This window comes from Peromyscus eremicus, chromosome 19 (genome assembly GCF_949786415.1).
Source record: "Peromyscus eremicus chromosome 19, PerEre_H2_v1, whole genome shotgun sequence".
Classification (NCBI taxonomy): Eukaryota; Metazoa; Chordata; class Mammalia; order Rodentia; family Cricetidae; genus Peromyscus; species Peromyscus eremicus.
Window position 1 is genome coordinate 32104358 of NC_081435.1, and position 26886 is coordinate 32131243.

The 26886-nt window shown below is 39.4% G+C and overlaps 1 protein-coding gene across 2 annotated transcripts in view; it reads left to right on the plus strand.

The window, feature by feature from the left end:
- The window catches only part of Stk32a (serine/threonine kinase 32A), a 113856-nt gene that overhangs the window by 15076 nt on the left and 71894 nt on the right, over positions 1-26886 (plus strand). For both annotated transcript variants that reach the window (XM_059246521.1, XM_059246522.1), the window contains exons 3-4: positions 20082-20137; positions 21129-21280. In XM_059246521.1, the coding sequence (XP_059102504.1) occupies positions 20082-20137; positions 21129-21280 (208 nt within the window). The remainder of the gene's footprint in view (positions 1-20081; positions 20138-21128; positions 21281-26886) is intronic.

Here is a 26886-nt window from a genome sequence, read left to right on the forward strand (position 1 = left end):
AAAAAGATGTAACAGGCAGATCAGAATGAACACGGTTGGTCCCAAAATTTAAGCAATGAAAATGTCCGGAGAAAAGAGGTAGAAGTCATCTGTGTCGGATGCTCCTGTGTGGATGAACAGGTGGATATGTTTAAAGGCATGGAAACAAGGAGGAATCTGGTGTTATTGACAAGAGCATGTCAGAAGGATTGTGCAAGCATGAGATGACAAGTGGTTAGGGGTGGATGGGAGGTAAGGAAGTGGGTGCAGCAAATATACATGACTTCTTGAAGAAGTGTGACCTGCAAGTAAGCAGAGGATAAACCAACAGTCAAAGCTGAGTATAGTGACAGAGAAATCTTTTCAGAGGCGTATTCGAGTGTACTGATGCTGATGGGAGCGAACCTATATAAAGAGAAGGAAGAGTTAAATCAGAGTGGGGACCAAGGCTGGCTTCAGCAGTGTGGGATCTTGGTAGTCACACATGGCTTGGCACTCAAAAGATTACAACTGTTTTTTGTTTTGTTTTTTGGTTTTTCGAGACAGGGTTTCTCTGTGTAGCTTTGCGCCTTTCCTGGAACTTGCTTTGTAGACGTTTCTTGTTTGTTTGTTTGTTTGGTTCGTTTTTTAGTATTATTCGTGGGCTTTGATTTTCTGTAAGTTCTTGCCAGTTAATACTTGAACTGAGTGTCTAAGAGAATAAGAGAAGTTGAATGGCATGATGGATCTTTCCTGGGAATGATGCCTTGGCTCATATCTTTCTACTTCCCAGTTAGTGATAGGGGTTGGATGCTCATTGGGAACCAAGATGTCTGCCAGATTCTATCAATAGTAAGAGTCTGTGTATTGATTCAAAGGTAACTGGTGTGTGAGAGCCACCATGACATCCCTAGAAAGGGCATAATAAATGGCTCTCCACTCTAAGATGGCAGTTTATCTGGTGGGTTCCTGTATCTTGGGTTCTTAGCCAGCCCTGTTTCTACATCTAAATACTGATGAAAGTTCAGAGAAGAAACATAAAAATATACGAGAAATAAGTAGAATTCTTGTTAGGGGTGTTGTTAGAGACAGCCAATAATCATAGTGCATTTTATTATCAGACCAGCCTGCAATTTAAACATGCATGGTCTGGACTGAGGCAGAGGAAGGTTAAACTAACTCCTGAAATCAGATATCTATATCATATCCTGAACCCCAGTTATTGCAGCTACAGGTACATCCTCCCTGTATGCATGGCCAGAGAGAAGTGACAAAATTAAATGAACCGACTTGGGGAATCACTCTTCAACTTGCTCTGATTTCTGCTCACAAAGCTGTGAGTAGTTTCATTTCCGAGTGACATTCCTCTTCAGTTCTGCAGTAAGTCACAGCCGTGGCTCTTAAACTAGAATATTGCAGACTGGAGGTTATTTCCTCAAATCAATCATGGAGCTACTCAGGATTTGCTCACCTCTCTTTACCCGCTTTGATTCTAAGCATTATTTCAGTGGCTTTCATCATGTATTCTTCTTTATGCTCATTACTCTCTTTAGACTGCTTTAGACCAACTTAATGCATATGCCTGTGAGATAACCTGTATTTATTTACATAAAATATGGATGCTGCTTTGACAACTTCATTTTCTGCCCATAGTATAAAATAGAAGGATGACTGTTCAAAAATTAATGCCTGATTGCAGTATTATAAGACATTTCTGTTTAAGTCTTAAGTTCCTGTTTATATAAGTAAGCCTGCCTGCTCTCCCCAGGACCTCCAGAAGACTGTAGACATCATATTCTCTACGTGCCACTATTGTGAGAGACTTGGATGCAAAGGTTCATGGGCTTCATGGTGGCTGTTCTTAGGACATATATAACTATGGACCTAAGAGGAAGTTTGATAATTATGAAAGCAATGTACATGAATTATAGAATGCTCAAAAAACAAAATCAAGGAGAAAAACTTACTGACAATGTTTTGGTATGCAGACCATCATAGCTAATATTTTGAGGTGTTTGCATTCAGAAGTTCCTTCTCCATCCTAGTATCTTTCATCTCGACTATCCTGTGTAAGACAAATTTTAACAGGTCTTATTAATAAAAACAAACCTGGAGCTAGGTATTGAGGTAAACACTGAAAGATCAGAGAAGCAGAACAAAAAGTTCTTGGTCCTCACACCTTATATACCTTTCTGCTTCCTGCCATCACTTCCTGAGATTAAAGGTGTGTGTCACCATGCCTGGCTGTTTCCAGTGTAGCCTTAAACTCACAGAGATCCAGATGAATCTCTGCCTCCCAAGTGATAGGATTAAAGGTGTGAGTGCCACCATTTTCTGGCTTTTATGTCTGTCTAGTGGCTGTTCTGTTTTCTGACCCCAGATAAGTTTATTAGGGTGCACAATATATTGGGGGACACAATTATCACCACAGTCCTGGATTTTTTAAAATTTGTTGTTGAATTAGTTTTTTTATTGTGTTCTCCTCTTACTGGAGTTTAAAGTTCCTGAAACTTTGTTAATTCTGTATTTTGTCCATCTTTTAATTCTTGGTCTTTGAGTTATTGACTAAATGAATACATTCAAGTCTCTGTAAAGATTGGGTACATTTATAAGAGGCATGAGACATATTTGGGGTGATAGTGTATATACTTCTAGAACCCCACATCCCCAAATATTGTGTGTAGCTTATTCCAATTGCTTAACATTTGTTGATTTGTTGAAACTATAATTTAGTGTCTGGGAAATTCTACAACATAAACATATTTCAATTTACCTAAAATATACATAGTTTTAACTGTAAGTGCTAAAATAAAATGAGATCTTTTACATTGCAATGCTGTGATTTAATAAATCTTTAACCTTGAAAAAACTTTGTTGTAGGAAGAAAGTAACAGGTATCCTCTATAGTTGAGAATTCAAATCATTTACGTATGATGAAACACTAAAGAAGTTTGCTTGGTTTATTTATATAGAATTAATTACAAATATGACTATGTTTTAGAAATAAGTAAAGTCTGTATTTTAGTAAATACAGTTAACAAGCTCTTAAGAAACTTATGGATGCTTTTATACCATCTATTTAAAAGTGAGATATTTTAGCATTGTAGTGTGGAAAATACACATAATGTGAAATTGAACATTTTAGATAGTTTATGTGTACATTTCTGCAGCATTAAGCACAGTCACAATGTTGTACAACCACTACCATCACCCATCTCTAGAACCTTCTTTCTTAACAATGAGAAACAGGATGTCCATTAAACAACTCAGGTCCTTCTGCCTCTGCCCCTAGTATCTCTCCCTACTTCTGTCCCTAGAAACATTGGTATTCTGTTCACTCCATAGAAGGGGACTCCTTTAAGATTGTCCCTTTTGTCTATCTTGTTTCACTTCACCCAGGTTCATTATTACAGTGTGCATCAAACCTCACTTTTAGTTGTCCAATAATATTCCATATTACATTGATATTATTCATCTTTACTTATGTTATTTGTGCTGTAGACTGTTGGGCTGTTTGTGTGTTTGAACTATTGAGATCTACTGCTGTGGATATCAGTATACAAGTATTTGTTAGAGTTTCTGCTTTTAATCTTTGGTGTATATTTCTAGGAGCAATGTTGTTCAACGGAAACTCTTACAATCCAGCCGTTCACGGCATTTATCGTAGAGGACTTGAATTTACCCTTACATGAGGATGAAGAATGATCCTTTTTTCCTCTTCAAAATATTTGCCATGAAATAATCTTGTAGTAAGCTATTAGCTAGAGTAAGGACTATGCCTGAGCCTGCAGCCTGCACATCCCATTTGCTTATTCATGTGGAAGGAGTGGGTGCTCTGAAGACCAGAGTATACCATGTTACTTTCATTCAGAATGTGTTGTGCACAGGGAATTTCAGTTGATTCTGACAGAAATGATACACAAGAGAAGCAGTCCTCTTCTCAGAGTTAGTACTGGCACCAGTGACATCCCACGGCATTCTAGGGTGCTCCCATCCAGGATCTTAGCATGGTTCTGTTGCTCTGCTTAACACTTTCTGATAATAAATATACAATTCCAGCTGTTTTGCAAGCTCTAGGAATTTGTTATTGGAGTTGTTATTAGCCAATACTTTCCTGCCATTTAACATTTTATCACATTTAAAATGTGATAACTGGCCGGGCGGTGGTGGCACACGCCTTTAATCCCAGCACTCCGGAGGCAGAGCCAGGCGGATCTCTGTGAGTTCGAGGCCAGCCTGGGCTACCAAGTGAGTTCCAGGAAAGGCGCAAAGCTACACAGAGAAACCCTGTCTCGAAAAATAAATAAATAAATAAATAAATAAATAAATAAATAAATAAATAAATAAAATGTGATAACTGGATAAGTGATTCTACCTCCATTTAGGTATGGATAGAGAAAGTGCATGCTTTTTATCTAAAGTAAAAGAACTTGGGTTTTGGAATTACTCATCACATAAATTTTCCCAGCACTGCTGCTGTAAGTATCACAAAGCAGATGGTTTATATATAAAAAGGGAAATCCATTGTCTCAGGACAGTGGAAGCTGGAGGTGTGAAATCAAGGTATCAACAGGGCCATACGCCCTTTCCATTCTTTGGTGATGCTTCTCCCAGACTCATCAAAGGTCTGGTAGCCCAGTGTTCTGTGTCTTGAGGCAGGGTAAATCCAAATATGCCTGTGTCTTCACAAAAATATCTTCACTCTGTGCCTGTATTTATATGAAATTTTTTCTCTACAGGGAAAATGCTAATATTGGATTAGGAGACTCTCTATACCATTATGACATCATCTAAATTGAACTAAACATATTTTCTATAAAATCATTACCAAATAAGTTCATATTATTCTTGTGTCAGGGGTTAGGACATATCTCTTTAGGAGACACTCGACTTGGAATAGACATTCTTGGTTTTATTAAAAATTTCAACTCTCACAAACTCTCAGACCTTGAGTATGTTACCCACTGTCTTCAAGACTCACTATTTTATCTTTTTTTGAATAATGATGATTAAATGAAATATTGTAAGATGGCTAGCACATTGTTTCACAAACCAAGCATTCCCAAGTGTTAGCAGATTAGATTGTCATTCGCTCTTCAAAACAGCCCTATGTTTAATGTTTACTTTAGCATTCTGGCTTAGAGAACACCACCATCCATTTAAAGGAGATCTGATTATTATCATGGGTCCATAAACAGAATTCCAAGGAGCCCAGTAAGAAGTTTTATAAAGCTGAGTTTGTTCTGTGTATTCCATTGTTTTTTTGTTTGTTTGGGGTTTTTTTGAAGAAATGATCTATGGACTTACCAAAGACATCCATGCTGTATTGCCAAATTGAAGAATGAGCTTGCCTTCACATGCAGAAGTTTATGATTCTCTTGGGTGAGAAGTTGTATAGGGGAACTTCAATCTAGACAATTCAGCTTGGAGAGAAAGATTGAGGAGTGAGTACCTGTCAGCAGGAGGAGGATGGATCAGTGCTTATAAAAGCAGGGCTTATAATGTAGATACCTTCTCAACCCGGCTCATCGTAATCTCATGAGACATTATGAGGAAATGATCAGCCACACAGATGTGCAGAGTTGAGAACCAAAACTCTGAGAGAAAAACATGGACAAGCTCATACTTTAGAAAGAGCTAGAAATGAAATGCTCACCCTCTTCTGCTTGCCTCCAAGTCCAAGGAGAACACTTTGCATCTCATATTTGCTATCCTTTTTACTAATTTGACTCTTGAAATAATCTTGAGATACAAATAAGAAAACCACTGTTATTTGCTGGCTTGATTGTATGAGATGAGTCTAAAATGATTTCCAAAGATCTACTAACCAAGGTGACAGAGCCAGTGAATGTTAAATAAATAGTTAATTCTTACTCTTAGATGTAATTCTGTCAAAAAAAATTAGCTCTTGTTTACTAAGTATTTACTATACTCTCTCTATATTTAATATGCTTTGTCTCACTTAATCCCTACCACCTCCTCGTAAAGTAGAGCAGGTATCATAATCCCACTGCATAGGTGAGGGAAAAACACCCTCTGGAGAAAGAGGATGAACAGGATACATTCTTAAACTTTCATTCTCTCTTTTTCAATGGTGTGTGTGTGTGTGTGTGTGTGTGTGTGTGTGTGTGTGTGTGTGTGTGTGTGTGTGTATGCCTCCCTATGTAGACCAGGCTAGCTTTAAAGACACAATCTCCCGGCTCAGCCTCTTGAATTTGAGGATTACAGGTGTTCACTACCATGCCCATCTTGAAAATCTCTCTAACATCATTTGGTTTAAAATCTTGTCCCAGAAGCCTGAAAAACAGGGCAGAGGAGATCTCATTATTAATAAAGCAGAAAGTAGAAAACAGACAGCATAGAATCAAGAAAAAAAAAGATTTAAGCACTGTGGAGAGACCTGGGTCATGGGCAGATTCACCAACTAAAGCCTCTGGTGATTAGGAAGTGCAGTGTCAGGAGCCACTAGAGGCAGAGGTGAATGGGGAGATCTAAAATTGAGAGTATTTGACTATTTGTTCAGAAATTCATTTCCTTCTAATACCCCGCCAGACAGGGAAAAAGAAACAAAACAAACAAACAAACAGACAGAAAACCAACATAGAAAACAACTGATTTTTCATGCTGTTGTGTGGCTTTTCCTCTACAAAGGAAGCAACCCTAGTGAAGAGATTGGGGATGGCTACAGAAGACAGAGAGACTGGGAGGATCGATTCTGCCTACTGCTGCCACAGGCTTCTCTTCCCGCTCTCTCCCCACTTCTCAAAGTGGTAACTAACTCAACTCTAGTATCTTCTGGAGTACTTCTAGAGGTTTTTGTAAGTCTGATTCCCAGCCACAACTATATAGAAGGTATATAGAGGCATTGCTGCTCACAAGGTCCACATGCTTAGAATGTTCTAACAGGGCATCAGGGCTGCACATTGAAATATGAGGATTTCAGACACTTATGAAAGGTTATAAAATGACCTGTAGAAACTAAAGTAGATTTGCATGGATAAATAGGAGAAACCACTTCAGGCAAACCATATTGCTGAGAAGGAAAAAGATCTTAAAAACAATGCAGAGCAAGAGGGGGTGGAGTAATAGCCAGAAAGCAAAAATTAGTTTTGGGAAAGCATCTTTTAGCTTAAGTGGAAAAATTCAAAGATGATTAAAAAGATACATTTAGAGAAGTTTGTTAGAACAACGGGAAAACAGAGATAGGAGATAAAAAGACAAGTCTAAGGCCATTTAAGGGCAAGAAGAGTTGTCATTTTTAAACAGTACCAGGTGAGAAAACAGTAGGTATAGTGGGACAAATGTGTAATTCCAGAGCATGAAGTGCTAGAGCAGGAGATTCTGAGTTCAAAGCCAGCCTGAGCTACATAGTGAGACCATGGTTCAAAGTAATAGGCAACAACAAACACCTACAAAGTACAGAGAGGGAGGAAGCTAGCATAGAGGGAAGAGGGGACCAACAGTATAATTTACAAAAATGACCCTGGAATTGGTATCGTAACCTATGTCATCATGAAATTTGAAAACAGTCAACATAAATACATGGTTAAGTTCTGGAGAAGAAAATTTTGGTCCAGGGAAACAGCCATGGAAACAGTCATGGACTTCTTAGTGACAACATTAAAAGCTGGCGTGAAGGAAAGCAGTGCCTTTGAATTCTGAAGAAAAAAGCAATTTCTGATCCTGATATCCAACACAGAGCCAAACTACCAGTGAGCCAATAAAAAGAGTTTTCACAATATTTTAAAATTGTATCTACATAAAATTTCTTATAAAGCTGCTGTGGCATAAGTTTACTAAAAGTGCAGAACAGCCCCAGGGTGAGGGTGAAGGGCAGCTCAGGAGACAGGCCTAGCAAAGGGGATGACCAGACTGGCACAGGCCAGAGGACTTTCGGGGACATCCATTAGGTGTTATCATGACTGATGCCCTTGAACTCAAACAAGGGGGTTAAACAACTGAGTTTAGAAATGAAAAGAGAAAAGACATACAGACAAGTAAGGGCACGTGTGAACAAGACAGTCACCCCAGGGAAAATGAAAATTGTGCAACAGTGGCACACACAACCAACTGCAACAAGAGAATCCTAGTTGGCGACATGACACTCATAGGACATGCAATTATGTAGTCAGAAGAACTACATAATTCTGAGCTAGTTGAAATGAGTAGGGCAGAGGCAATCATGTTGGAAAGCTGGGAATCATGCTGGGTTTAAAACCAAAAGAATGAGCAAATAAGACAATCCTCACCCATCTCTGCATTTCAGTACCTAATGACTAATGCTGAGAAGGAAAATGGACAATAAAGATATACGGTTTTAAGATGTGGTGGAAATTACCCATGTATTAGCTAAAAGAGGGAAGAATATCTGCTTCTAAGTGGGAAAGAATGGGAGATGGAATAGTGAGCAGCATAACTCTTAGTTTTTCATAAAAAAGCCTTTAGAAACATTTGATTATTTATATACATAGATAAGCATAAAAACTTAACAAAATAATTTGAAAGAAAGAAATATGAGTAATGGTTATCTTTAGGTAGTTTTATTGGTCTTATTTCTACTGCACTGTATTTTTATACTGAAAACATTTTTCAGTTAAAAAAAATCTTGATTGTAAGCAAGAAATTGGAAGCTCAGAAAGGCCAGTATCTTGTAAGTGGAGGCAATAGAAGTCTAATGCAACCTTTGCTGAATCAAATCATTTTTATCTTTATCAAACCATTCAATCCTCATTAAAACCTAAGAAATACAACAGACTGGGCGGTGGTGGCACACACCTTTAATCCCAGCACTTGGGAGGCAGAGGCAAGCAGATCTCAGTGAGTTCAAGGCCAGCCTAGTCTACAGACTGAGTTCCAGGACAGCCAGAACTGTTTCACAGAGAAACTCTGTCCCAAAATAACAAACAAACAAACAAACAAACAAACAAATAAATAAATAAAACAGCTGCACTTTACCATTCTCTCACATTTCTGAAGGTCCACAACACCACTAAAACTGAACTAACATAAAACTACTCATATGTATTTGCTTTCTTGTCTGTTTCTCTGCCTGTCTGTCTGTCCATCTAGCTATCCATCTATCCATTCATTTGTATATCTACCTATTAATCTGTTTTAGTTTCATTCTGTTGCTATGGCAAATACCATGACAAAAAGCAATTTAAGGAAGGGAGAGGCTTACTTTAGCTGATAGGTTATAGCCCATCGTTGGCGGAATTCAAGGCAGGATTTGAAGCAGAAAGCATGCAGAAATGCTGCTTGTGGCCTTGCTCATGGGCTCATCCTTCAGTACCTTGTTTGTACAGTCCAGAGCTTTCTGTTCAGGGAATAGTACCTCCCACAGTGGGCTGAGGCCTCCTACATCAATTAACCATCAAGATAATCCCTAACAGACATACTCTGATAAAGACAATTACTCAGTTGAGACTGTCTTTTGTCAACTTGACAGTTATTGCTAACTAGAACACTATCATTTTTTATCATATATATTCTCTCTATCACTCTACCATCTGTTAATCATATTGCTCTATCATCATTCTCTGTTATCTATCATCTATCTATCTACCTATCTATATCTATCTATCTATCTATCTATCTATCTATCTATCATCTATCTATCATCTATCTGTATCTATCTATCTATCTATCTATCTATCTATCTATCTATCTATCTATCTATCTATCTATCATCTATCTCTCTATCTATCATCCATCATCATCTCTTTCCAGAAAGGTGAGTGAGTTTCAGTGACACATGTGCTATAGAAAAATAAAATCATGAAAATGAACAAGGTATTCTAATCCTCCGGTGGCTGAATCTGCTCTCCTGTGTTCAGCCTCCTTCCCCTTGGAGAGCATAGGTTGCCTGAGGACATGACTGAGTCCAACTCCCCTTTGCTTTCCCTATCAGTGCTTACAGAGTCCCAGGCACCCAGATGCTCACTGAAGGCTTGCTGATTTGACTCTCTAGCACAGCTGTGGCTTCTGGGGGCGTGATTTCAGCTTCTTTCCTGTCTTACTGTGACTGTCCTAAAAGGCTGTAAGCAAGCACTTCTTGCTAAGTCATTCCATTTGAGATGCAATACAGCAAATGAGACACTCATCGGATTCATGCAGAACTGTACAACAAACCCAAAGAATTATCTTCTCAAGTGCTACCTCAAATTTGTCTGGCCCTTTTCTTTTTTCCCTGGCCAACTAGGCAGTGTCCATTCTTATAAGCAGACAAGGTTAGAAAAGCGGCCGATTCTATCTCTATTTGGAAGGCTGTGATTTAATTTTGATGCCTTTCTGTTGCCATAGTGAAATACACTTACTTCTGTTCAAAGATCACGCAGCTCTGACAAAGCAAATATCCTCTGGCTCTCATGTTAATTATCCTCAGTGGCTGTAGAGCTTCCATCCCTGCCCTCACTTAGGAGGTTTGGTGTCTATGAAGTAGATGGAGTGCAAAAATGGTAGCTCTCAACACTTGGGACTCATTCTGAAAAATAACTGAAACCTTGAGGCTTTAATATGGAAATCCAGTATCTGCTAAGAAATCTGGACTTGTAATAGTACCAGGAAACCATCTGAATGGAGACTTCCATTACTATCTACCCTACTAAGAAGTCTTAGTAAGTTTTAATTTCATTTGTTTGTTTGTTTACTTATTTGTTTATTTGTGTGTTGCATGTGCGTGTATGTCACAGGCATGCATGTGCATGTATGTCTCAGAAGGCCAGAGAGCAACTTGCAAGAGTGGGCTCTCTCCTTCCACTGTCTGGGGCCTAGAGATTGAATTCTGGTTGTTAGACTTGGTGGCACTTGCCTTTAACTGCTGAGCCATCTTGCAGGCCCAAGAGATCTTTTAACAATAGGTTGTTGGTGTGACCTCTTAGAAGGTGCACCCTATTAATAATGATGTATTAGGAAATGATGAACAAAAAAGGTTTTACATTTTTTCTTCTAAAGTCATCCAAGCTCCTTGGTGCAGCACTCCGTTCCTCTATCTTAGTTACCAAGTGTCTATTAATCATGCTTTCTGTTGTCTCTAGGTGATATGACATAGGGAAAAAAGTCACACCCGATGTCTTTCTTCACTCAGCCTATATTCTCTGTACTGAAGTCCTCTATCAAATTCTCCATCATTTCACTTAATATTTTTTTAATAAGGGAGTAATTCTGGGCTGATGTCAAGATAGCTTGTCCAGTAACACTAGCAAAAACAAAAGCAGTAATAATTATTGGATCCTACTCTGCTGATAACACTTGATCCACATCATTGCTATAGCTTTCGTTTCCTAGACTTTATAATAATTGTAGAAGTTGGACTATGTGTGATCAGAATGTTACAGAGGAAGAAGTTGAAATGAAGAGGCATTGAATGCTGTGCTTAATATTGCTAGCTCCTAAGTAGTAGCATAGCCAAATTCCAAACTCAAGGGCTCCATAGCTGTGCTAATGTATTCTGGATTTCAGGCTCATCACAATATTGAAGTATGGAACTTGGGGCCATACATAGTTGGATTGAAATCTAAGTCCCAATATTGGGGGATTTCATTTCTGGGTGTATATAATTCATCAACAAAACACTAATAATATTACCTCTTCACACTGTTTGGACAAGGATTATATAAAACTATGTGTATCAACGTGTCTGTATGATACACATGCATGTAGGTAGGACTTAAATAAATATGACTCAAGATACAGCATGCTGGAAGGCAGTGTAAATGTATTATCAATCTTTTATGTGAAAAAGCATAAATTTTCTTGAGACTCAAGGATGGGATCAAGGTGGAAATGGAGATTTGAGGTAATAATTTCAATCACTTGTCCCTTAATGAACTCTTCTCCTAGGGATTTGGGTCACTTTGTAAGAGCATCCTCCCTGCCCTTCTTTGCTTGCCTAACTGCTAAACTGCTCCTCATTTTGGAAGGTCCAGATGATTGTTGCTTTTCTTTGAAACTTTAATTTTATAAAGTAAGAAGAAATTTTTCCCTAGCCTTAGAAATCTTTTGTGTTTTACTGCATAGAACAGTGTTCCTAAATAAATTCATGCAGACTTGTGCTAGGCAGGTTCTAGCAGAAACTCTAGATTCACAGGCCCCTCCCCAAGGTGATAAAAGCGGTTATAATCGCTGGAGAAAGAGAGACTGTCACACCAGTTGCTTTCCCCAGTCTATGCAGGGAGCTCCAGAGACGAAGCTTTCCCATGTCACCTTCACAGTGATGCAGCTACCTTTGAGTGACAGGTACTTCTTTAAGTAACCCCAGTCAACTCATTTGGTTCACCAAACTAGACTTGCCTGGGATTGTTTCTTTGGTTGTCATCATGTGTTCTGTTGAGATTCAACAAAAGTCTGTTCATTTTCCCCAGGAAAAATGACACAGCAAATTTTCATCCCTTTTCCTGGGACTTTTTCTCATATGCCAGTTGCTATGGTTTCAGTGGGTCCCTGATTTCCTTGTGTTGGGGACTCAATACCAAGATCAACATATTGGTAGTATTTGGAGTAGAGCTTTTGGGATGTCATTGGGATTGGATAAGGTCGTCAAGATGACAACATGATAGGGCTAGTGTCTTTATAAGATGATGAGGAGAAGACACATGTGTGCCTTGTGTCACACATGAGCCTGTGTGCTGTGTTATAATGCAACGGAAGCCTAACCATGAGCCAATAGTAGTTTGCTCTTGGGACTCCCAGCCTCTGAAACATGAACTGAACAAAACTCTGCTTTCTTTTCTTAATAAATTTCCAGTCTCAGAAACTAGGTCATAGTAGCAGAAAACAAATGAAGATACTAATGCGGCAATGCAAAGAGCAAAAGCTGTAAGAAGGAGAAGGACCCCGACCGACACTTAGAGCAGCTCCTTCAGGGTGCTTCAGTGGGTTCTGAACCCTGGAGGAGCAGAACTTGATTTCTTTGTGGAACTCTGATCTTCCTAGAGCAATCACATCAGCATTATTTTGAACTTGAATTAGTCGTAATTTCAAAAGTTAATATTTGGCCAGGTGTGGCAAATTCCTGTAATCTCGGTACTTGGGAGGATCAGGATTGAAGACCACAGTGAGTTCGATGCCAGCCTATGCTATGTAAGACCCTGTTTCACAATAAATAAAATAAATAAAATTGGAATTGATGAAGGAATATTGGAGATTCCTGGGTGGAAAACAAAATCAGAACTTTCTGAAAATGAAGCCAAATATTTCAATGCCATGGGACTGCTCCCCTATCTTATGATTCTAATGTATGCTCTGTATTGGCTTTGTTCTGTTGAAATGATGACCCCTTTCCTTTGTGTCTAGACAGTTGTTTTCATTTTCTGAACATCAGTAACAGAGAGAGAAAAACATACATTTCCAGATCAGGAAAACCAGTGTAAGGATATAGAATAGAATGGCTTGAATTACAGGCTAACATCTAGACTAAGGCTTCTGCTTAGGGATGAGGGATGGAATGATTGACAGTCGTTGAATGACTGTAAGTAGTTTGTGGGACTTGGTTTCCAGGATAGCACCCATCAAAACTACAAATACCTACTTAAGAAAAGTGGAAACCAAGATGTAAATGCTGTCAGGCCTTGGCAGACTCTGTGGCTTATTGTATTTCATATGCAAAAGGAAAGTAGATTATGTTTAATGGAAGGCAGCAGAAAACAGGGCTGGAGTATAGCTACAGAGTCAATTTGAATTCTCACTCTACTACTCTGGCCCTCTGGCCTTGGGAAAATTACTTAATTTCTCTGCTGCAGTTGGCCCATCTTTAAAAAAGAATAGCAATTATAGTAGTGCTGTTTTGTAGAAATGGTGGAATGATGGGGTAATTATGGCACATGCTTAGAATAATGATGGATATCCTTTATATAAGGTTGGATATTGGCTATGATTGATTACTTTCTCATCCCATTAGACTGAAAGTTCCAGTGGGCAGACAGACTTCTCAGGGCCTAAAACAGTGTTCACAGCTGCTGACTAGGTGGTCAAGGACTGTATTTTCATTGAGCATCAGCCTAGTTCAATGAGCATTGTCTTTGCTGGACTTTACCACACTTTGGTCTTCTGCTCCCCTGGGGAGGAAAATAAAGGAGTTTGCAGGCTGGAGATGAAGTGGGGTATATGAACAGCTGAGCAATTAAGATTTCATGTAGAACTGACTTTATCTTTACAGAGCACAGAACTAAATATCATCACATTTAAGTAGAAAGATTGTAGAAAAATGAATAAAAAAAACCTTTTATTTCTTTTTTTCCATTTTCTGAGAAATTTGTCTTATTTTGATGCTCTTGACCTGAGTCAGGCTGTCCTGACTTAATATGCTAGTGACTGGAATCATGAACCATCAAAAGTTAGCATTGTATTTTATAAACTAGCATTTACCCAAAAGTTATCAGCATAAGCAAGTTCTGAAGACCTCCTTGAAGCTGATAGATATCCAAAAAATGTCAGAACTTGGAAACGGCATTGGCATCCATGCACACAGATTTTTTTAGGTTCTTGAAAACATCAGGATTTAGAAACTTTTTGGTTCTGTGTATGAGAGTATATAACACAAGTTACACTTTATGTTTATACCATAGAAAAAGATTTTTTTTAAAAAGCATTTGTATTACAGAATATATAATATACATTATATATTCATGCCAAATGCTTTAATGGACCTGTAAAATGACTCAGCAGGGAAAGGAGCTTGCCTGCAAGCCAACAACTTGAGTTCAATGACCTGGAAGGAGAGAACTGATTCCAGCATATTTTCCTATGACCTCCAGTTGTATGTGGTGACATTCTCACGCCCTTTTCCAACCAGAATAAATTAATTTTTAAAAAATAATTAATTAATAAGCACTACTTTCTATAAAAGGCTTTTAATTTAAAATATAAGAACATGTTTTTAAAAGCAATTTTCAAATAAGACAAACTCAGAAGGGCCAAAGAAAAAGATGGATACATTTGACTCTAAGACTTCCACTATTTAAATGTGTTCAAAGGGATAGCCAAGAAAAATTGAATTGATATTTTATAATCAATTAATTTACTTAAATTTAAGTGCACATGCAAGTCAAAATGACTAACAAATACTTCAAATAGGCAAAATATGTGAACAGGTAGTTTGCTGAAAAATATATAACATATTTATACAGCTTGACTCATTAAAGAGATAAAATAAGTCAATATATTCATATTTTTATCTTGTCAAATCAAGGCAATTGTGTGTAGTAGTGTTGGCAAGTTAAAAATGATCTTCTTGCACTCACTAGTTTTATGTCAACTTGACACAGAATAGTGGAAAGAAGGGAGCCTCAATGAGAAAATACATACATAAGGTTGGTCTGAAGGCAAGCCTGTAGGGTATTTTCTGAATTAGTGATGGAGGTGGGAGGTCCCAGCTCTCAGCACACTGTAGGTGGAACCACCCCAGGGCTGGTGGTCCTGGGTTCTGTAAGAAAGCAGGCTCAGAAAGACAGGGAGAGCAAGTCAGTAAGCACCACCCCTCCATGGACTCTGCATTAGCTCTTGCCTCCGGGATCCTGCCCTATTGGAGTTCTTGTCCTGATGTCCTTCGATGGTGAACAATGATATAGAAGTATAAGCCAAATAAACCCTTCCCTCTCCAAGTTACTTTTGGTCATGGTGTTTCATCACAGTAATAATGACTCTAATTAAGACACTCGTGTATGTCATTGATATGAAGGAGGATAGGTGCAGTGTCTCTGGAGGGCCACTGACAATATCTTCACACTAGAAAGCTGGCATACTTTGGCCCAATTCCCATAAATTAAGCCTACAAATAGATGCACAAAAACTCATCCAAGATATCTGGGGCAGTGTTATTGGTAGTAGATAAGTAAATCACCTTTCAATACTCATCAATTAGTGCAGTAGTTTGAGACAATGGAAGACACATGGTCAGTTTAAAATAATTAGAGCTCTGTCTTTTATACGAATGGACAGACACGGTGGAGTTACTAGAAAACCTGCTCCTGTCCCGATGGTAGTGTGCTGTCCTGCTGCCAGAAAGGAACCCACACATGCTGAGAAAAACCCTTAAAAGGACATCCTAGCACTTGTAACAGTGGTTGCACTGTAGGAACAGAATTGAAACTTTGGAAATAAGGTCCAATTTCCATTGAATAGCTGCACGTTTAAAAGTGATTGTCATTTTTAGATTTCAGTGGGCCAGACACTACACTTCTGGCGTACAGTGTCTCATCTTGGAAGGATCATGCCTGTTGGGTTTAATTAGCTCCATTTTACAGATGGGACATTGTGATTTGGAAAGATTGAGTAACTTGTCCAGGGTCACACAGCTGGTGTCCTTGTTCCATCATCAATAGGAAGATTTACATAAGCAGTTTGTGGGACTTGGTTCTCAATAGACTCACATATGTTAACGATTTGCTACTTCCGAAGGCTGGAATCAAGGTTTTCAAATATTGTTATCTCAAAATAGAATAACGAAGATGCATTGCTTCACTTTCTAGAATGTCCTTCTGCCAAGCCTTAGTGTCAGGGTCTTATCTCATATTCTGAAAGAGAGTGGTCCCCTTTTCTTCCTTCAATAATGTTAGTTTCACAAAATGTTGAGATGGGGGGGTAGAGTGAGAGAAATAAAGAAACTGGTAATATCATCAGCAATGTGTCTTAGAGACAGCAGGCTTCTGTTTAGGGAAAGACTTGGTGAGTATAATTTGATTCAAACAATTCTAAATGAGAGGAAAAATTCCACATTGCTCTCCCGGGCTCTTCAGTTGGAGTGGGTAGATGTGTAAAAACTGCATTATGATGCCTGGGAAGACAGTGGAAGATCCTGGGTCCAGAATCAGAAAAGCAAACACTGTAAGTCTACAAAACACTGGGATTCTGTTGGAAATCAACAATTCTGAATTTGTCTCTCTCATTATAGTACTGTCTCAATGTATGAATTTTGGTTGTATTTTCAAATTAGCTTTCATACTAACTGGTGATTGTGCTGTTAGGCATTTAGAGGGACTGTTTTGATTGATTTAGAGCTTGTCTTGAGGATGATTAAAAAGAAAAAATCATTTAAAAATATGGGTGTAGGTGTTTTGCTTCCGTGTACGTCTCTGTACCTCAAGCATGCTTAGTGCCCATAAAAGCCAGAGAGGGCATCAGATCCCTTGCAACTGGATACAGAAGGTTGTGAACTACTGTGTGGGTTCTAGGAATCAAACCTGGGTCAACTGGGAGAGCAGCCAGTGCTCTTAACCACTGAACCATCTCTCCAGCCCCCCTAGTCACTTCTCATCAGCAGCTGCTTTTCTCCCTAGGCTGTATTCCAGGGAGGGGGGACTTTGCATGGCGAGGCACTAGCTCCAAGTCTGTTCTCTCTTTAACTTAAGAGACACAAGATATGTTTTCTATGTTTATTTTTTTCCTCAGATTTTTCTGAGAACTGACATTTGGGAAGGCATATTACATTAGGAAGTTTTGCCAATATAAAATTGAAGGGGCACTAGCTGAATTGAGCATGTGGCTCTGGCAGGCCTTGACCTTCTCAATTTCCTCTGCCTTGCTAAAAACCATTAGGTTACATTCCTGAAGCTAGCCAACAAGGCCTATTCTTTTATTGGGCCAATCCCTCTTCCTGAGGCAGACTATGAAGATCCAGCTATCAAAGTATTGAAGTCCAGCAATCAAAAACCCTCTTTGGCTCACCTAATTAACATGCCCAGTTAAAATTAAACACCTCATTCTAACATGGGGTACATTTCCCTTGTACTTTATAAACTGCCATTTTTTTATGTGCCACTTCTATCTTCTCTCTATCTAGTGGCAGTCCTTTGTCCCTTCTAGGCAAATACCTCTTCCCCCTTTTCCTTGTTCCCTTCTCCTTCTCCCTCATCCTCTCTCTCCTGTCTTTGTCTCATATTCCCTGCCCTCTGTCCCTCTGGGGCAATTAAATCTCCTTTCTGCTGAGAATATGGTTTGGGGGTCCTGAGCTGATATTTGTCCTTTCAAAAGTTACCAGGTACTTTGAAATGCAATCTTTTATTAATTTTGACTAATGCTTAGAATGATTTAGAAAAAGACATGGCTTGTGAAATAGATTAACATCACAATGACACTTCAAGCTTCCCGGTACTTTTAATGTTATCATAGTAAATAATGTATTCCTGAGATTCATGTACTGAGTGTAAAAAGTCATTGATCTGAATTACAAGTCAATATGTAATTCGAGAGGACATTTTGCTAACTATTTTCATGACAACTCAAGGTAAGGCATACACCAAAAATTGCATATCTATCCACATGTATAAAATAAATGTTTCAGAGCTGACATTCTACTCATATCCCATTTGAGTAGTTTCTGGTACTTTCTATTCTATTCCATTTAAAAATTTAATGTTTCTTATGAATGTCAAACCTGTTTCTTAACTTATTAATGGGATTCCACACACAGTTAGCAAAATGTTCCCTGAGATGGCCCAAATGATTACATTATTCATATTTACAAGACCCAATTGTTTGGGGAGTCTTGAATGTCCTTATGGCTTAGTTTGATAAATTTGCTGGGAGCCAAATTTATATAAATCATGGCACTAGGCTCTGCAGGGGCTACAGAGAGTTACAGCTTCACCTGCTTTGGTGGGTAATCTTCTGAGGCTGCAGAGAAACCAGTGTGAGCAAAATGATACACAGTCTTTCCTGGAGTGTATGCTGTGGTAGATGAGTCATTCACAGGAATAATACTTCAGGAAGGAAATGGCTTTATCTTCACATTCTAGGTAAAGTTGTCTTCTCACCTAGGAGATTTTTCCTGGGGAGCATATGGAGAAACTGAGGCTATTTTTCTTATCAAATCACATTGCTATTTGGGGTCCCAGTCTAGAATGGACCATTTGTAAAAAACCTAAGTCCACAGAAGTAGACTTATGATCTCATATGATTAAAGGGATTTTGTGCTAGGAAAAAAAAAATGGAAGTTCAGAGAAGTGATGATGAAGTCATTATAAAAAAACGTGTGAGCTTCAGAAAACCCAGACACTTTCAGGAGCCCCTGATCTCTTTTTCCCTTCATGGGGAGAGAAGCTAATTGTTGATAATAAAGACAGAAAACAGCTCTTCACGGGTTGAGAGAGGGCTGGACGGATGGCTCAGTGTCCAGAGAATGCACATTCTGGAAAGAGAGAGCTGACTCCTCCAATCTGTTCCTCACCTGCACACATGTGATATAGCATGTTACCTTCCCATAAATAACTAAGTGCCAAATTTTCTAAGCAATAACAGATACATTCTAGTGTTTCACAGTATTTCCCTAGAAACTCTTTTAATCTCTCACTTAGAATTTGTGTGTCTAAATCCTTATTTCAACACTAGGAAATACACTTTCTTAACGTCATCAGGGCAAGAAACCAAAGATTGTCACCTGCCAGAGAGAATCTGAATTTTGTTCTCTTTGGGAATTATTTTATGAGCTTAAACCTGAAAGATCATGTGTGCTCATAGTGGATATCTCTTCTCATCATGAGACACTGTGGATGCAAAAGAGCATGTGCAGATCATCCCGTCTTCAAAGCTCACTTCAGTGGACCTATGTACACATTCTCCTCTGTAAGCTGGAGTTGAGTTCATTCTCTGAACTTATGGGTGCAGCATTTTACTACTTGGGGAAATTGAAATCATTTAAGTACAAGAGAGTGAGGTAGGGGCAAAATAGGCAAGCAGGGAAAAAAGTTGAAAGCATAGCAGCTTTCCATGAAGCCATGTGGCTTAGAGTCACAGACACACCTTCTCCAGTGTCTACAGGCAAATCAGTGTTCTGTGTTCTTAGAGACAGCCCCACTGTCTCTGGGCTTCCTAGGACTGAATGCACTTTTAAGTTTCCATGTATTTTTGTGAGTATTTCATCTCAAAGCACTCTATATAGTGTCGTTAGACTGCAGGCTTCACAAAGGTAGATTTCCTATTTTTGCTCACTTAACACTACCTAAGCTCTCTGGCTACATGTGATTAGTGGCTAATAAGTCATTTTTGGTGAATAAATTGGTATTTTAACATAGTTTGCTGTGTCACTTTAGACAAGGTGCTTCGGTTTAGCCCAGTGCTTGTTCCTTTGATTAGCTGTTGAAAAGTAATTTATCAAAACTCCTAATAGTCTTCATTCTCTTGCTTTACAGTCAACTTTGATCACTTTGAAATTTTGCGAGCCATTGGGAAGGGCAGTTTTGGGAAGGTAAGAACTGAATTGTCCAACTACCTGCAGAGCTGTAGGTCACAGACAGAGTCAGAGATTGTTGAGGTGCTGGCATTATAAAGACAGATAACTCGGAAATGGTTTAGAATGTACTTTTACAAAATTGTCACCATCATATAATGAAAGTCAACTATAAGATGAACCCTGTGCTGGCTCAGGACTGCCTTGTTCAAGTCAGTCAAGTCTCCTACTGTCAGGGTACTTGGGGAGTTTTCTCTTTATCCTAAAGAACGTTAAGATTTCAGATTCGCAAATTTCTCAGTAAGAGTTATATTATGAATATGAGACATAAATTTTTCATGAGGAAAAGAAGCCACTTAGTTTCTATATTTTCCCCAATTTCCAAAATGCTTCCATGAAAAATATATATAGTCCAGCTTCCTGTAAGAGTCTTCTGTCTTCAAACTGAGTATTAGTTTCTCCATGGAGACATACTTTAAGTTAAAAACAGGGATTTCATATTAAATTTGCTTGTTGTTTGGGTGAGTGTTGTATAGGCCTCTAAAAGAATTACAAAACATGGACAATTATGTAGCTGCTTCCTTATGCTTACTCTTTTCCACTATGTCACCCATGTTGGGAAAAGAAACGCTTTGCCTAGTGTTTTTTTTTTTTAATTTTTATTTTTTTAATCTTACTTCTCTAGTCACATCCATTCCAGTCACTTCAAGGAGGATCAAGGATGCTATTTGTTATCAGAAGATTCTTAACACGGAAGCAGATTTAAATGTCTCATAGATCCCAGGAGCAAAAGCAGGCAAACTAGTACGAGGAAGCAGAGATTCAATTATTGATGTACTAAATACATGGGGGATGGAAATGAAATCTTTACCCTGAGTACAATAAGAACTTTAATCCCAGAGAATGGCAAGGGCTCTATGCCATGCTGAAGAATAAGTCTTGCTTTGTGTCTCTCAGCCACAGTCTTCCTTCTCCCTAATCACTTACTGACCGAGGTTTGCATCATCAGGTCTGCATCGTGCAGAAGAATGATACCAAGAAGATGTATGCCATGAAGTACATGAATAAACAGAAGTGTGTGGAGCGCAATGAAGTGAGGAATGTCTTCAAGGAACTCCAGATCATGAAGGGCCTGGAGCATCCTTTTCTGGTGAATCTGTGGTAAGTGTGTTGACTGCACCTCTGAATGGACACGCCTGAATCCATCTGCAAACACAGTTACATCATCACATCATGACTGCTTGATGTGCATTGGCCAATCCTCATTATGGTTTTCCTTATTATGTTGTACAAAACTTTGGTGTTAAAATGAGAAAAAAAAAAGTTTTGTTTTGTTTTGTTTTATTGCGGTGCTGGGAGGTCGAACTTGGGACCTTGCACACATGAGTTTAGCAATCTACCAAAATGGTTTTTCTTTTAATGTGTGTATACGATATGTGTGTGTAGTGTGTGTGTGTATGTGGGGGGGGTGTTAAGTTCATATGTGCCTCTCAGTGTGAGTGTAGATGTGTGTGAAATTGTATTTGTGTGCAGATCAGAAGACAACCTCGGGTGTTTGTCCTTCTCTTCCATCTTATTTGAAATAATAGAGTTTCTTGTTTATTGCTGCACACGCCAGGCTGGTGGGGCTTACAAGCTTCTAGAGATTCTTCTGTCTCCACCTCCTATTTGATGTGCTGGGATTACAGATTTGTGCAGCTGCATCCAGCTTTACGTGGGTTATGGGGATCCAAATTCCCATTCTCATGCTTGTATCCACTGAACCATCTCAACCCAAAGTTGTTGTTTTTTTGCAACTTGTCACAAATAAATATTCCCCCTTGCCCTTGGGGTTAGTGTTTCTTAAAGAATTTTAATTACATGGACCAATAATGAATGTGCTCAGATGTGGTATCTCTAATTAGATAGATTTTTCTGATGGACTGTGGGGCATGAACCAAGTATGGCCTCCCTCGTTAACATGAGGTTTATCTTGGGATCTTGTAGAAGACACTTTCTCCTTAAGGTATCTGGTAACAGGCTGGTTTCTTTGAGCTATACTTTGGAAACAGCTACGGATGCTTGTGATTCACTAAAGACAGGTGCTGCCTTCCTCAGTCAATAGGTTTAGACAGGCTTAAAATGTCATTGGCTATACATTAGCTATCTGGGGTCAGTCCTCAAACCCTTTGCCATAAACCAAGGTTTAGAAGACATTGGGACACTTGTCATGTTTATTACCTCTGGTGCTTTTCTTGTGCATTGAGATCTTTCTCTCTCTCTCATTTCTCTGTACATTTTAACGCATCTATTATGGTAAGAGCTGGATCTTAAAGTTAATTCAGTATGACTGTTATTTAAATATGCATGCCAAGTAGTTCTTACTCGCCAGCAGGAGCAAAGAAAATGAAAGTCTTTATCCAGAGAATGCTAATGGAAAAATAATTGAGATTTCACTATGTGCTGGAGGAGATTCTTTTGGAGGCATCAGTGCATAAAGCCTGCTTCCATCCATCTTTACCTAACACAGTCCACTTAATCTGCAATGTGTTAGATGCTTCTCAGTTGAAAAGGAGAGGGCTCTGTGTGACTTAGAAATAGATCTATTATAATTTGTGCACTACTCAGACCTCCTAAGAGTCTAATTTTGGTACAGCCTCGGTGTATTTGTTAATCAGTATTTTAGAGTGGCCTATTCAAAATGCTGCCATGTAAGATGCTAAAATGGATGCAGGCTTTCTCTTGCTTAGCAATCATCATATCCTCTCTTCTCTCTCCTCCCTAAAAATGACAAGGTGCTGTCACTTCATAGCCTCCCTTTGTTCAAAGTCATATTTTTCCTCCTTAAAAAGCACAGCCAACTCATTTTCCCTTTTTAGAGTCAAGAACTCTTCATAAGGACACACCTAGAGACTTCCTCTTTTGTGCTTCATCTCTTCTGGCTATGTGGGTACAGGCAATGAAACCTGGGCGCCGGGATGTAATAAGCCAAAAATGTTTAGAAATTCTCTCATTCCAGACCACATTCTGTTCACTGTATGTGCGGAGCTGGCCATAGTGTGACAGACATGCTCTCACAGTGGTTCTCAATCTTCCTGGTGCTGTAACCCTTTAATACATTTCCTCATTTTGTGGTGACCCCCAACCATAACATTATTTCTGTTGCTACTTTGTTACTGTATTTTTGTACTGTTATGAAGCATAATGTAAATATCTGATCTACAACCCCTGTGAAAAGGTCATTCTATCCCAAAAGGGATCGTGAACAACAGTTGAGAATCACTGTGTTATGACATATGTACCCTGTTCTTTTGTTGTTTTCACTGAATCTCACAGTGAAATATTGGGTGAACTCCACTGATAGAAGAGAAGGAGGAGAAGCCCCACATCCATCATACACAGTGCAGAACACATAATTATTTCTTATTCATTGACAGTAGTGTGTGTGTGTGTGTGTGTGTGTGTGTGTGTGTGTGTGTGTGTGTGAATTTTCATCATTTCATTCTCCATTTATTTCTTTCATTCTTCCTCCGTCTCTCCCTCTGGAACTTTCTTTTTCCCAGTAAGTGCCCCTCTTTCTTTCATGTCTCTTTTGAATGTTTTGGTCCACTGAATTTAATTAGGATTGCTTGTATGAGCATAGGTGGAAGGTTATTTAATGGGGCCTAGGCAACTTATCAGTGCCTACACCATGAAAGAAAGTGACATCACTTCTCCAAGCTGCCATTAGCTGCTTATAATCCCTTTGGGATAAGTGGGGACTCATGATAAAATATTGACAGGCCCTGTCTTGTGCAGGGCTTGTCCAAGTAAACACAGCTGAAATTAATTCATGACTACAGCAGCTACATCATATCTAGAGAAGATTTTTGGAACACAGCTTCCCCTCCTCTAGTTCTCCCATTCTTTGCACTGCCTTTTCTACACTATCCTCTGAGCTTGGAGCAGATGATATAAGATATCTCCTTTAGAGCTGAGCACTCTACAATCCCTTACACTTGGCGTTTTCACCAGTTACAGTCTCTGCATTAATGACTGCATAGTGTAATAAGAACCTTCTTTGATAATGTTTGAGAGAAACACTAATCTGTGGCTATGAACATGAGTATTTAGAAGGCAGTAGGACTACATGTCCCCTTAGCAAAAACAATAGCAGTGTGTTCTCTAGGGCCAGTGATTCCCCCAGTCACCAGTCCTGATGAGGTTTATTGTACTGTGCATAATTTCTCTCTGTTAGAGTAGGCACGGGATTCAGTCAGATAGTTATTGGTTATCCTATCACATATATGCTACTATTGCACCAATGGGTACATCCTGCCAGGTGGACTGTTATTATAGTTCAATGTGTTTACAGCTGGGTAAGACTGTAGGTGAATTTTCTTCCTCAGTAGCCATTATAGCACATTCCAGCACTGTTGAACTAACCAGCAGAAAGGAAGCTTCCAGATAAGTTTCAGCTTGATTTTGCCACATCTGGTGACCAAAGTTTGTGCAATTAAGTCTTACCTTCGAGCTCTAGTGGGCACCCAGGACAATGACAATAGACTGTATTGTTTTGGGTATCTATGGCAACTCCCTGATTGTGGGAGACCAGCCCCTACCTTTTAAAAAAGTTCCTGGGAGGAGGAGAGAGTTATAAGAAACTTTTAGATAGAAAGATAGCAAAGAGGAGAAAGACAGAAACATAGGGTAGCTTCGAGAGGACCTGGAACAAAACCCAGTGGTCCCTTCTGCCTCTTTAAAAGAGATTTTTATAAGAATGCCAAGGGGCAGGGCAAAAAAACTGACTCTTGCTAAATCAAAGCACACCACACAGCCAAGTGTAGACCCTTCCAAACATCTGATAATCACGTCCATGGTCAAGTCATCCTTTGGATAAAACAAGCTCAGGTTCTTGGACCCTGAGTAAGAATCTGTGGGGTCTCTACAGCTCCCCCTTCTTAATATATGAAAGGGCCCTTCAGACTGTCCCTGCCTTGGGTCATTCTTCTTCCCTAATCAGCCTTACCTGTCATGGAGATATACTTTCCATCAAGTGTACTCTGTCTTAGGTTGGAAGCTAGCAAGAAGAATGTTGCCCATCTCTACCAGCCTCTGGCAGGGGAAATACAGAGCTTCAGTTCTGACTCAGGCTCCTACTAAGAGCTTGGAAGTAGTTGGAACAACCACAGCAATTCCTAGGGATGCCATACACCCCCAGTAAAGGAGTGGAGGATGACCAAGATGGAATGTCCTTTTTGGATGGGCCTAAGATGTCTATAACAGCCTTAGCTGTGCCAAGCTCTTTTTTCTAGATCAATAAACTCTTGATTCAACTGCATCAAACTTAAAGACTCCCTTAGTTTCACCAAACCATGGTTCATTAATATCAACAGATTAGCATAATTCTAGTATGAATATTACTATACATATTAACAACTAGCATGAATATTACTATACATATTTACAATTCTTACAAACTTAAGTTCAAAAGCAAACTCTCTATAGGACTATTTACACTTCACACACTTTAGTAAACTTTCAAAAGAGACTTTTTAACAGAACTATTTACATTTTCTTCCAACAAGACAGAGGGTATGTAAATTGTGAATCACCACAGTTAAAATTGTAGGTGAACTCAAAACTATTTCATTACTGAGGTTTGCAAAAGCTCAAAAAAGTCAGTTCTCATAACAGTCTTAACGTTCCCCTGAAAGTTTGAAATCAGAGCCTAATTCATCAGTGGCTCTGGAATCTTTGTATTTGGCTCCCTCAGCCCCAGGATTCAGTGAGTGCTGCTGCTAGGGGGCTGTAACACTCGATGTGGCACCCCTCCAACCACCTTACCCTCTGGACCTTCCTAGCCATCCTAGAGCCGGTTGTGGTGCACTCCCATGGTGGAAGTGCACCCAGTGGCAGCTGGCGGCTAGTCACCAGCCAGAGGGAAGTCCATTTACCAAAATTCATTGCAGCTCCTCTGAATGCAACAGTTCAACTAAGTTCAAACAAGTGTTGATGAAATTTCACTCTCAGTTATAGAGGCACTTTCAATTAGCTCTCCCTAGGAGAGTTGCTCCAGAGGAAAAGCTGCTAGCTGGCTGTGGAAGAGTCCTTTCAAAAGAGACTTTCTTAAAGCCAGTAAATAGAAACCATGTGGCTTTAACTGCTAGATCTGTTAAGGCTTTTACAATACTAGTCCTGAGGCTTGAGCACTCTCAACTGCCTCTCACCCTAGGGGCTCAAGGTTCCTCCTGCTACTATGAGCCACAACTCTCAAGCAGCCCTGGCCCAAAGAGGAAACCTAGCTGCTATGAGCTGCAGTTGTCATTTCAGGTCTGAGAGGAAACCCAGCTACAGCCAGTTGCAGCTCCTGCACCCCCAGCTCTGCTTACATTCACTCACACTATATTACCCTGGGTGCCTGGTTGTTCAATTACGGGAACTTTTGAAATCCTTGCACCTCTAACCCTCTGCTAGCTTCCTCCTTAATACTGGTTTGAAGGGGAGACACAGGACTAGCAGCCTAGGGGTTGCCGTGTTCCAGGAGGCTTTTGTGCCAGGGCAATTATGGGCAGCTTTTCCATTCTAATAGATGACCCCCCAGGTGAGTCTAATTATACCCCTATAGAAGGAAAAGGAGTACCCTTCTGAGAAGGAGAGACCTGAAGAGCCTCCAGTTTTGGGGAAAGAGTCTTTCAAGCCCTTCAGTTCCTCCCAAGTTTTTCATTCCTTAAGCTCGGCTTCATGGCCAAGAGGGAACTGACCCTGATTGATCAATGTTGTAAAAGAATTCTCATCTAGCAGCAGCT